We start from the raw sequence: 13,616 nt of genomic DNA, 5'->3' as shown, positions 1-13,616 counted from the left end.
TAAAAAAAACTGTGGTTGTTTCCTGTTTGTGAGCACGGTCGGCCTTGTCATGTGGTGATGTAGATATGAAGACGTTGATGTGCAGGGCTTCCCAAACGCCTCTCTTCAGCGCCAGGATCCTCCCTGTCTCGTTCAAAGCCGACGGACAGGGTGTAAAGTCCGCCAGCTTGGCTTTTGTGTTGGATATTTTGTGCATATAATTCCATATGTTTGGTTTTCAGTGGGTGGGATTTCCCAAATGTGACGGTATTCTGAATAAGTGAAAGTTCATACAATCCCATGAAAGTATTTTAAAGTTAAATTGATGTATTTTGGTTTGAACGACTTGGATTACACACTCTCAGCTGTAATGGGGATTAAGCCCCGCCTCTATCTGGTACTCCAAGCAAACAAGTTAAAATAAACGCTACGAATTCATTACAATTCTGTTTGACTCCATTCTGTCCCACACACATACACCCTTAACGAGCCAAAATCAATTAGTCAGTGTTTGTGGCTGCCATATAGGTATTTGCAAAAGAAAATCCTGTTGTTTAAGAGATTGCTTTTGGGAAACCCGTTCATGTTTGATAGTGTTTAGAGGGTTAGAGCCGAGACAAATCTCATCGTGCTGAGGACCGACGCGCACGCACCGATGAACCTCAATCCTGACCGTTCAGCCCGGACACACACAGCTTAAACGGAAAAAATCCCTCGGCTTTGTCTTTGACACTCTGCAAACGAGTTGAAACCTCATACAGAGCAGTAACTTGGGTGACCTAAATTGTCCCGAAAATGAATAGTGAGGTGTGTTTGTCTGTCTTTAGTGAACGAGTGCGTTTTGTTATGCAAAGTTAAGGGGAGTAGCCTCCATGTTTACAAAGTGGCCCTCTACCCAACCCAGTGCCAAGTGCTAGCTCCACTCTGCAGTAACCACTGTTTGCCGATGATGCTCCGTTTTTAATTACAACTGCAGGCGCAAATATACTAACTGTAATCATTTCAGTCACTGGTGAAGTGGTTGTTGTAACTTAATGAGATAAGCTGACAATGTCTTCTTTTGATTGGGGGCTGGAAACGTTTTGGACACATCAACAAAATATTTGAATTCGTATTTGACTCCTGTCTGGTTAACTGATGGTAACGATGTTGTGAGTGTTAATTAATCCGAAGGGCACTTGTCTCTGCATGGTGTTTGATATTACACTTTGGTTAACCACGTTTTCACACACACACACACACACACATACAACACACCCTTAGCCGCTCATGGTATCACCACCAATCTCTTGCTTTAACTGGCTAATTTACTATAAGACTGTGGTGATATTTCCGTCAGATCCTCAGGTTAGTCAGAGGTTGACCACTCCAGAGTCACTGTGGAGGTGTGTGTGTGTCTGTGTGCTGAAAAGTGAAAAGGCCAAAGTGAAATATGACTTTAAGGTGATGCTGGTGCTTATCTGACCTCTGACCTCTCCCCCCCACCAACAATCAGTGACGATTCTCTTGCACACTGTGAGCCGCGCGCCACCGACTCTCCCTTCTGTCTTTGTAGGCTGTTCCCTCTCTGTCTGCTGTTTCTTCTGAATTATTATTGTGTTTGTTATATTCTTTGCCGAATCAAGTTTCTTACAAACAATAAAACAGTATTAAAACAGCTGGCCTGTCCTGTGTGTGTGTAGTGTGTGCATTCCCAGGTTCATCTCTCTCTAGTTATCGTGTGAAGCTCATTTTATTATCGACAACATGCTCCATGCATTTGCTCATTTTTTTTATTATTTCCTTCATTTCAGCGTAGATTTCAAGCCCAAATTAATCCCTCAAATGAGTTCTCTTGAATCAGTCATTAAACTCATGACAAACAACAAGGAGCTGCAGGAGGAAAATCTTATATTACCTGCTTCATTCATTCATGTGTTTAAGTTGGTGCATTCTCAAAACTTATGAGAGCAACAGCAGCAATACTAATCCTAATAATAAAATAAAAAATAAAGAGATAGCAATAAAAACAATTTAAAAAATGAAGGTAAAATGATGATATGGTTAAAACAAGCAAAACAAATAATGCAAAACACAGCAGGGAGGAAAACAGAGGGATGCAAAAGAGATTAAAAAAAAAAATAGGCAGCTGAAAATAAATAAAATAAATACATGAATAACTACATCTACCAGAAAACCAATTATAAATTAAATTATTAACAAAAAAAAAAAAAAAATTAAACCTTATGTTTTTGTTTTTGTTTTCTTTTTCTGCCCAGTTCACAAAGCCCTTGTGTCTGGCTTCAGTCCAAACACAAAGCCCGCCGCCCTGTGAGGACAGGACCGGTGAATAATAAGTCAGACACTCTGAAAGTTATTGCTTCCCTGGTGGCCTGTCTGAACAGTTTTTGGTTGCAGCTGATATTTATGGAGTTTAATGTGAAAACCCAGTGGACAAGGTGCCTGGTCCTCACCTGTCCAGAGGATTACAGCTTCACCGAGCAGCTCCAGTCTGAGAATATCAGTCACTCGCTGTTGTGTTAAAGGTGTTACCTGCAGGACTTTAAACATCAAGAACTGTTCTACCGTGTTAATTTTGGGACGTTAGTATCATCACCACAAGTCAACTGAAGGACACCAGCTGAGCAGACTGTCCACCCTCAGGAGCCTCTCCACCGCCTTCCAGATCAGGCACCTGGAGGTTGGATTTGTCAGGAAACATGATGGGCTGCTTTACCGCACAAAACAGGAAGAGGGTGCTGTTCTTCCACTGCAAACAGGACTAAAGCTTCCGGGGTTTTAGAGCTGCTGAAACCCTGGAAGCTTTGGCAGATTGAATTATCACTTTGAACATGTTTCTCCCCTTCGAGAAAAACAAAAATATCTCAGTGAGGATGCAAGGAAGGCGAGCTTCATGGGAAATGCAGTCTTAATTTGCAGCTCAATTAAAATTACTGTTACGGTAAAGTGATTTATTTTTCCAGGTGTCCAACCCACATGGGCTCACAGGACTCCACAAAACACAACAGACAGAGGCAATAACTTAATAAGAGCCAAAGAACAAATATAATACACCTCGCTTGCTGTTAAACAATGTCCAAACCAAATATGAAGTCAAGCTGCTCGGATGTCACAGCTCTGAAACAGAACTGTGACACATCTGAGGCACAGCTTTAAACATAAAACATCCTCATTGGCTGCTGGTAAACATTTAACACACACTGAGCAGGATGAAACACTTTGTCTGTGAACAGGAGCTGAAGTCTGGACTCACCACAGAAAATAAATCAGGGAATTCTGCAGCTATCTTTAAGAAAACCCTAGCTCTGAGATAATGATGTAATGGACAATAAAACAAAAAGTGCATTTAATGTTCGTCCTCTCCCAGGTCACACAGGGGACACTTTCTGTCCTCCTCTGGAAGCGTCCAGTTTCCACCACCAGAGGCGAGATCCCACGTCTCAGCCGGGCACACACACCTCGAAACATCTGTCCGCCGCCCACCAAGGTGCAGCAAAACCTAAATCACACAGAACACACACTGAGGATGGACACTGTGTCACTATGACGGGCCAGGACAGTATTAAACATAATCTAATTCTTCTATTACCTGATTGATTCGTTCTTTCATTTTCCAAACCCGTATCTTCATCATAATTTGACTGAATAATTTGATAATTGGCAGCATTAACGACACTACTGGACCCTCTGCCGCCCAACATGCAGGCCGACATGCCGAATGAGATGGACTGAGCTCAGGAATCACCGCTGTAATCATGATTTTCTGCTTTTTCTGCTCACTTTAACGAGAAATAACTCTGTGTGCATGTCCCATGCAGCTGTCAGCTCTCTCTCTCTCTCTTTCAAATTAAAGTTCAGAAGTGCTTTATTGCTATGACATGAGCACATATAGATTTAAAAAAAAAAGATGATTACAGTGTATGTAGTTAGTGTATGTGATGTTGCATGTAATCACAAACATGCAAACATGCAGGATAAAAAATCAGTACACATACTAAAAATTTTAATATTTATGTATTTGTATATTTATCTTCATATTTACGTTTACATAGGCCTATATATGCATATATATTTAGCTCTCTCTCTCTCTCTCTCTCTCTCTCTCTCTCATACACACACACACACCTCAGTAATGCTGTGATACAGGATGTCGTACACAGGGGGCGCTGGTGTACAACACACGCTTCAATATGCGGCTTCACATCAAATTTAGACGGAAATATTTTTCAAGGCACAAAACAAGAATATTGTGAATTTGTTTCTCTCTTGCGCAAGTACATGAGCTCAAAACTCGTCTGTAGATTTGCATTTATTTAATCATTTATTTATTTGTTGTTGACCTTAAAGACGGCGTCACAGTTTATTAGATGCTGCGTTCACGAGGTGTGAAAAAAGTCGGAATTGTGACCGCCGGCCGCACGAACGACCCACCAACTTGATAAACACGACTGAACTGGGAATGCTATGATGTCGGTGTGTAAAAAAAAAAAAAAAAAAAAATCCTATCTTTTTGCTTCATATTGAATGACTTTTCCAAAATTTATGAGGACAAGGAGGTAAACATAAAATTAACATGATGCTTTCAACGTCTTGGGCATGTTTTGTACACCGGGCTTTTTTTTTTTTTCAGCTGTATGAACATATAAGGAAAATCAAGTGGGTTGTCGTCAAGTCAAGTTGTCGTGCATGTTTGATAAATGGATTGAAATTACATGTATGGTGCTCATTCCCCCCCCCTCATTCCACTGCTGTTTAAATTGTTAATACTTCTGTTTAAATTGTTCATATTTCTATTTTTTTTATAATCCTTGTTTATAGTGTTTATATTGCTTCTGCTATTTATCATGTGTATACTGTATATTTCTTCTAATTTGCACATTGACCTACCTCTATGCACATTTTATACACCCATGCACATGGTTTTTTCTGTTTTGTTTTTTTTTTTGTTGCACATTGCTTTTTGCACACTGGCTTGTACTGCTGTACTTAGATCTTATTCTTTATTTTTATTTTTTTTTCATCTTTTTTATTTTATTTAATCTGTAATCTGTGGATACTGCTGAAAAACTGTGAATTTCCTGCGGGATGAATAAAGTATCTATCTATCTATCTATCTATCTATCCTCTGCAGCTGCAATGTTTACCACGTGTTTTATACAGTTTCCTAAAGCATGTGAACGCACCGACCGGCCGTGTTTTCACAGCCTCGGCGGTGTGACGGGAGTTTCCGAGGCGCACTTTGACGCGACGTGCGATCTGATTGGCTGACGGCGCGGGCCAAACAGAGTTCAGAGCAGCACGCTCGTCTCCGCTCTCCGTGTCACAAGAAGAAAAAAAGGGACTGGAAAAAGCAGCAAACGCGGAGGTTAAAGTCCACCTGAGCCCCGCTTGAACACCTGGAAAGTGGTTTGGCCTGACTGAGAAGACGCTTTTAATCTGAATGAGAGAGGCTTCCAAGTCTGTGACGGGAGAGAAGGGGCCTCGTCTCGGCGCTCCGGTGCACCTCGCTGCTTGTTTCCCCCTCCGTGCGCTAGGCTAGCTCGCTCCTAGCTAGCTCACATGCAGTCCTGTGCAAGACTTAACTAACACCTGCGGAGATTCACCCGGAGCTGCGACGCAAAACCGAGCTGAACTTGGCTTTGCCTCGCAGGGGCCTGTGCGTAAAAAGGGTTACATGCACGTTTTTGCGCGTACGCACCATTTTAATTCGCAGCGGAGGAAAGCGCGTCCTGCAAAAACAAGGAAGTCTGAATGAACTTTGAGGGTAGCCTGCTAGTTAGCCGCCGGATAGCTGTGCTCATTGTGTTGCTGCTGCAGCTGTGTGTGTGCATGTGTGTGTGTGTGTGTGCAGCCTCACCATCTGCCCTGCATCCCCGATTAATTACCTCTGAAAGCACCGGGTGTCCAGTCTCCCTCTACGCGTAAACCAAGCCGGGCTGCTGCGGGAGGTCGTCGGGTCGCTGCGTATCCCTGACGCCTGCGAGGCTGCCTTACCGACAAAATCAACCCCAAACTCAAGTAAAACGCTTTCTAAAACAAACAAACAAACAAACAAAATGATTCCCGACAAAGCACCGAAGGAGGATGTTTTCCACGGAGCGGCAGACCTGAAGAAGGAGGCTCACATCGCCAACTTTGAGAAATACAAAGAGCTCTATGTGAAGTCCATAGAGAACCCTGATGGTAAGTCAGTGCGATTCTTCAGTTTGAGTGAATGGATTAAAAACAACAACAACAACAACAACAACACAGCTACAAACAAATCTTGAATTAATTTGCAAGGTTATATTGACGTTCAGTGAGGAATACACCTGTCACCTGTAACAGCAGCACCGGACTCCCTCACACGCCAGGGCTGGACGATATGTCGTTATTTAGATATGAACATGCAAGATATTAATATGTCAAAAGGCAAAGATATGGACCACGTCAAATATTATGTGCATTTTCTACACCCACTTGCTTTTATTGTGCTGTTTCATTGCAGAATTCTTAATTTTCACTGCTGCTGCTGCATTTAAAATTTTAAATAACTGTGAACCCATAGTCATATCCTGTATCATATTGCTTTCAAGATATATGGCATAAATATCGTGGGGTGATATTTTGCCTATATTGTGCAGCCCTGCCACACATCCTGACAATAAAAGGCCAAAGCAGCTAAAATATGCAGAATTGTGTCTTGATAGCTCATCTGAGAATGGCTGGAAACTGAATCCACTCGGGTTAATTGTGCAAATCATATTTCACTCCTCTGTGAGTACGGCTACTGTTGTGTAAAAGTTGTCTGATGCTCTATCGAGGCACAGTTCAGAACAGGATTCTATTATCTGCACTGGAATTTTATTGGTTGTGTCTGCATGATTTCCTAATATTGAGGAAGCATTAGATCTATGATGCAATACTGCTTTTCCAGGCCCTTTGGGTGTAGCTGCTCCTCCTAACTAAACTTACCGGCAGGGTTAAGACTGTAATAAAACATGCAGTTAAACAAGTTTCTGTCAAAGGTGGAAGCTGGCCGCAATATAACAAATGAACTACATATACAAGCAATACAAGGAAGTTTATTATACAACAGGTTGTATAACGAAATTAAAATGTGGTTCCCTCTTAATTGATTCATTAAACATGGCATTTCTCACATCATCAGCACATTTGTGTAGTCTACAAGGTCGATGTGGTTCTCCTGGGTAGCAGCATCTTTGAACATCTGCCAGTCTGTGCATTCGAACCAGTCCTGTAGAGCCGCTGCAGCTTCATCTGTCCACACTTTAACTGTTTTTACAGTTGGTTTGACCCTTTTTGTCAGCTGGATGTAAATAGGCAGGAGAAGCAGGGAGATGTGGTCTGACTGACCAAAATGAGGACGAGAGAGGGCTCTGTAGCTGCTGGGAACATTGGTGTAGACATGGTCCAGTGTGTTGTGTCCTCTGGTGGGGATGTAGACGTGCTGGTGGAATCTAGGTAGAACAGTTCTGAGATCTGAGGATATATCCCTGCCTGACAGCTACTTGTTATAAAGTTTATTTGTTTAGCATTTTTAAAAATGAAAATAATATTGTTATACATAGCAGCTGTTAAAAGAAATGCATGCTTCCCATTTTCCTGATATGAAAAGATATCAGGAAAGAGGGAAGTTGATTTGCTGCATTTGACCCAGATTTGACCCATCCTAAGTAATCGGAGCAGTGGGCGGTCACTCTGCAAGGGCACTGGCAGGTGAATTAACCTGATGGTGGAGGAAACCTGCACAATCATAAGGAGATCATGCAAACTCCACTCAGAAAGGCTGCCTGCCCCGGTCAGGATTTTTTCACTTAAACTTTATTTGCGTTGTAGGAGACACTGTAATTAGCTGATTGCATTTTTTCAGGTTAATTTAGGGACCTTATACAGTGATGACACTTTTCCAAAAATGGTGTGAGAGTCTCGGCTTTCCAGTTGATACAACTCCAAGACTGCTTAGGCCCCAGTCTGCACAAACACACCATTTTACAACGAGCCAAAAGAACACATGTGGACTGCAGGGTTTGTGGCCCAAACTGCATGGGATTAGCAGAAGGTGGGCATGTCTGCAAAGGGGAGAGCCGTGGCTGCCCAGAGAACCCATTTTCATTCAGGCATCTGGAGGTCAGAGGTCAAGGGACTCCACTGAAAATGACCATGCCAGGCTCTCCATCAACAAAATTTAGCTGGTTTTGCAGCGACATTTAGCCTGCTTGCCAACAACTTAGCGTGACATGCTTAGTATCAACAGAATCTTTGGGTCGTCTAGTCTCATATGATACCAACATCTTTAAATCGATTCAACAATAAAAAAAAAAAAGATTAAAAAATCGTTACAAAAGAATTGCAATACTTAATCGAATCATTCAGTGGGAACCATGAGAGATAAAGACTGAGGTATAAAAATTGACGAAGAGGAAGGAAAAGAAAGAAAGGGAAAGAACATGGAAAGAAAAAAGTGATTCTTGTATGTTGGAGATGAAGGGCACACACTCACACACTGTTGTAATTGTTCAGTGGCTCTGTTGATAAAGACTGTCTGTTGTTTGATACTGCAGCATCTCATGAGCTCATAGCAGGCCCCCCACCCCCAGCCGCCCCCATCTCCCACCCCCGCCTCTGCCAAACCACTAAGTGCAATGGCAGCAATGCACAGGCACGAGCAGGCAGGAGTACCACATGCACCAAGTGGATTTCACTGTGTTGGTGAATGAATTAAACATGCAGTGTGTGTGTGCTGTGTAGCTGTGCTTGCAGTTCACCAGTTTCCAGGTCTGTTGCATTGAGCCTTTAGTGAAATGACATTGACAGTGATTACAAATAGACTGTATAGAGGTTATAATCCTGTTTGCATGTTATGTTTTTGTTGTACACCTTCCTACCCCGCCTTGCTGGTCCCTACATTCATTCATTCATTACAGTAGTGCAACCTGCAAGCTTTTATTTTAAAGGTTGGAATGAGCTGATCACAGCACCCTGTGTCAGTGTGAGTTTTGTATGTCTTGCACCAAAGCATCCTGCATTTAAAATGATGCTTAAGAGTTGAAGATCCAGACTAAAGCCCTTGATTGAGCCGCAGTCAGAGACAGAGACTTGTCACAGAGGATAAAAGACTCAGGCGAAATCAGTGGCTGTTTTATCTGTATGAATTTGATGTGTTTTATGTGTTGAAATAGGCCAGCTGGTGCTTTTCAACCATACGATGTATATAAGCGCACTGCCTTCCTGAACAGAATGATAATAATGATAATAATGAAATCTACTCTTCTCTCGGGAATAAATCGGCAGTGTTGAAATATTTTGGATATAAGAGAAAAGACGGGTCAACTGAGAAATCAAGCACCACATGCAAGCAATGCAGTACTAGATAAAATATGAAGAACCTGATGCTTGATGAGCCATGATGAAACCTGTGATTTACACCCCTAGCACTCTCCATGTAATGCCCCAATACAGGCATCCAACACACAGGATGTTATGTGAGTGAACATTCAAATGACTTGAAAAAACTCAATAGAGGCCATTAGTTTTGACAGGTTTGTCTAGACTGACGGGACGAGTGTTGTCGCTCGGGGCCAGAAACATTGCTCGGCTTCTTTGTCGTTCAACAATATTTCACTGCAGCGTTCCTGCACGGGCACCGCCTTCTGATTTGTTCTGTTTTCGGTTCATACAGGTGCTGGAATTTTACACTTGAATTTTGATGTGGTGTTTCCAAGGTTTGAAAAGAGTCGATTGCTCAGATTCTGAATGATGTGGTTGAAATTGTATTTACAATATTTTCACAGTTAAATTGCTGGTTCTGTGACACATTTTGACACTTGAAACTTTGTCGTGTTTTCCTTTGTCTCGCTTGTGTAGAATTCCATTTTGCATATCAATTTATTTCCCGCTCATTCATTTGCATAGGAAATTAGTGGCACATTTTGACACCAAAAGATGAATTTCATTTTCTGTTCTTTCACTTTTTTGTCCAGGGTATCTGCCGGGTCTTGAAAAGTATTAAAAGGTGATAAATCAATTTTGGGAAAATTAAGACCCTTAAAAAGTATTAAAAAGTCTTATCACGACTTTATTAAGTCTTAAATTTTGGAAGTATTTTTTTCTGAATTAGCTGTCCAAGAGTTCCAAAAACATCGTAAAAGTGTATGAATTTATTTCTTTTTTATTAAAAAACAAAGACGAACAGGTACATAAAAAACTAGGCTATTGTGGGTGCGTTTGTAAATTGTCTCTGAGAGCGCCAGAGCGAGCGGGCGGGTGGAAATTCAGAAGCACAAAGTACGCTCTAGCGCTCCCAGTGCATATTACGAACGCACCGAAATGTTACATGAAGCCCCGCGAAAACGGAAGATAAGGCTGGTCTTTAGTCTTTATCACAAATTAAAACTGTTAAGTCACTTATGTAAAAAATGGTTACAGCTTGAAGTGGCGGTGAGGTATTAAAAAATATTGAGAAGGTCTTGAAAAAGTCTTAAAAAGGTATTAAAATTAACTTCAAGATTCCTGCATATACCCTGTTGTCAGTCAGTTTCCTGAGGAAGCCTAGATGCTGCACCTAGCGCTCTTTCACAACAAGGAGAAAAAAAAAAAAAAAAAACATGTGCCTGTTCTCCTCCTGTGTTCCAGAGTTCTGGGGCGACATCGCCAAAGACTTCTTCTGGAAGACCAAGCACGCGGGCCAGTTCCTCGACTACAACTTCGATGTGACCAAAGGGGAAATCTTCATCAAGTGCATGGAAGGAGCCTCCACCAACATCTGCTACAACCTGCTCGACCGCAACGTCAATGAACACAAACTGGGGGACAAAGTGGCCTTCTACTGGTTAGTATGGAAAATATAGATAGATAGATAGATAGATAGATTTACTTTATTGATCCCAAACTGGGAAATTCTTACTTTATCTATTTATCTGTCTTACTATATCTGTAGTTTGGAGACTGTGTGTGTGTGCGTGTGCGTGCAAGCGTGTTATGCAAGTTGGATTTCTGTATCATCAAGGGCTCTTCCTCATTTTATTTGGTTGCATATTTCTGTTTTTTTTTTGTTTTTTGTTTTTTTTTCTTTCTTGCCTCATCATTGTCTTTCCTTGTGAGGTGTGTGTGTGTGTGTGTGCGTGTTTGTTAGCGCTCGTGTGTAATGTGAGAGTTAAGAAATGAGTGCAGATCAGTACAATGATTGTGTATGTGAGTGTTGGGTTTGTGCCTGCATTTCCCAAGTGAAAAGAAAGTGAGTGTGTTTTTTAAAGGGGCCTGCCGATGTAGTTAAAAGGCCTCTGTCTGTCTCTGATTGGTTCTTTGTGGGTTCATGTTTCATGCTTGAGCTTCCGTGTGTGTGTGTGTGTGTGTGTTGGGGAGGTCAGTGAGGTAGTCAACCCCCTCCAGTCTGTGGTTGGTCCCTTGCTGTGGCTCCATGTGAGGGGGGAAGCCTCAGAGGAACAATAGGCCTGAATGCCAGCGGAGGACTCGGATGGTATGAATGGAGCTACAGTCATCCTCACTCCTTTGTCTCCCTTCTGTTTCTCACAACATTCCCCTTTAACACCGAGCCAGTTTGAGGGCTGCTTCAAACTATGAGGGAATCTGAGGGGTTAATGAGGGAAATCTGATTTTTTTCTTAGACATTTGCATTAGGCCTGAACAATATATTGATATGTTATTGATGTTGTGATCTGGAACTAGAAATCATTTGGAATTTCAGATAATCTAATATTGTGATACGATGACGATATTATGATAGCGATGGCTTTTCCTGGTGTTAAAGGCTGTATTACAGCTAAGAAATGCAATTTAATGAATTTACTTGTCAGGGTGGGGAAAAAATCAATACAGCATAGTATCACAATATTTTGTAGCAATATTGTATCAATACACTGATGCCAAATATTGATATTGTATTGCCAAGAATCAATGCATCAGTTATACATTTCTGCCAGGTTTTTCGGTCAGTCTGTCCCATTTTGCTGCAATAAATAATGATTGAAGTGAGATGAACACAATGAAAACTTAATCCTATTAGATAAAACAGGTGTTGACAAAGTTTTCCCTCTTGGACAGTTGAAAATACTTTGCAAGACTCAGCATTTTGCAAAATGCAGTCATATCCCAACAGTATCATCACAATATCAACATCGAGGTATTTGGTCAAAGATATTGTGACATTTGATTTTGTCCATATATTGCCCAGCCCTAACGTGCATGCCTCTTTTGTTTTAATTTCACGAGCAGGATTTCTCTCATTCTGGGGAGTTAATTCTGTTTTGTAAATTTTAGTATTTATTTTACTTTATGCAGTTTTCACTTGCTTGCAAGTTTTACGTAAACCTCTCAGATACTGCACGTTATTGTAGGCCACGCTTGTTTTTTGTTTTGTTCTGGCTGCATTCAATAGTTTACGCTTTTGTAGAATTAATAGGTCCATTATTTAATGTTTTTTGTTACATTTTGTCATTTGTGAATAAATTATATCAAAATGTGAATGGTTTGATTGAAAATAAGCATTATGCATAGGATATATAGCTGGACATTGTTATTGCTGCTGCCATAAGATGCTGTCTAAGATTTCGCTCTGCAAGGAAGTGACCCTCGCCCAGCCACTCGAGTAATTCTCGTGTTCACTTGTTCTGGGAAAACGTGACTCGTGCTCACCGCTGCCAAATCTCGAACCAGTTCTTCATGTTTTTACCGCCAAAGACCTGGCACTCGGCCAAAAAAACTAGTTAAACTGCAGCACCGACTCTTTGCCGGTCTACTACAAAGAAGCTACAAAAAAAACAACAAAAAAAAACACTTACGTCTGTGGCTGCGACGGGATTATCGATCAGAACAGTGTTTCTAATAGCCGAGTTGATATCACCCTGAAAACTGTAAAATGCCAGGAAAACGATACATTTTGCTTGTTGAAAGATTATGTCAACCTCTGACACTTTTTACAGTGTTTTTCTCATGCGAGCAGCAGGAGGCTGTACCGCAGGAGAGAGGCGGCCTCCTCCAGTCCGCGGAGGAGATTGTTTTCTTGTCACATCCTGCTCTCTGCAGCAGTGAACACGCATTGCCGGGAAAGCAGAGACATAATTCAGTGACATAATGATGTGGCTCTCTTGCCAGCTTTTGCCTGTGGAAACGCAAACCGGCTCTCAGAAGATTTCCAGGGTGAAGCAAATTCCAGCTGGCACTCGCAGTCGGTTCTTGTTGATCTTGTCACATCCCACGTCCAGGAGCTTCTCTGACCTCCCGTTCTAAATCCAGAGGCATTAATATGGAGTTGGTCCCCCTTTTGCAGCTACAACAGCTTCCACTCTTCTGGAAAGCTTTTTTACCAGATGTTGGAGTGTCTGTGGGAGTTTTGAGCCTTTGTGAGCTCAGACTCTGATGTTGGACCAGAGGGCCCGGCTCCCAGTCTCCGTTCTAGTTGATCCCAAAGGTGTTGGATGGGGTTGAGGTCGGGGCTCTGTGCGGGCCGCTCAAGTTCTTCCACCCCAAACTCAGCCGGCCACGCCTTTATGGAGCTGCTCTGTGCACTGGGGCTCAGTCATGCTGGGACAGGAAAGGGCAATGGGACTGAATGAAACACCTGACTTGAATGATTAGGAGGTGTGCCCCAATACTTTTGTCCATATTGTATATCTCCA

General features: G+C 41.9%; 1 protein-coding gene across 1 annotated transcript in view; it reads left to right on the top strand.

Annotated features, from left to right (window-relative positions):
* The first annotated feature begins 5,243 nt into the window (after nt 1-5,243).
* The window catches only part of LOC115361831 (acetyl-coenzyme A synthetase, cytoplasmic-like), a 47,046-nt gene continuing 38,673 nt past the window's right edge, over nt 5,244-13,616 (top strand). The window contains exons 1-2 of the mRNA XM_030055494.1: nt 5,244-6,162; nt 10,615-10,810. Of these exons, the coding sequence (XP_029911354.1) occupies nt 6,036-6,162; nt 10,615-10,810 (323 nt within the window). The 5' untranslated portion in view covers nt 5,244-6,035. The remainder of the gene's footprint in view (nt 6,163-10,614; nt 10,811-13,616) is intronic.

The sequence above is a fragment of the Myripristis murdjan genome, chromosome 7 (genome assembly GCF_902150065.1).
Source record: "Myripristis murdjan chromosome 7, fMyrMur1.1, whole genome shotgun sequence".
In the NCBI taxonomy this organism is placed as follows: domain Eukaryota; kingdom Metazoa; phylum Chordata; class Actinopteri; order Holocentriformes; family Holocentridae; genus Myripristis; species Myripristis murdjan.
Note: the sequence above shows the minus strand (reverse complement) of the source record. Positions and strands in the feature narration are given on the sequence as shown.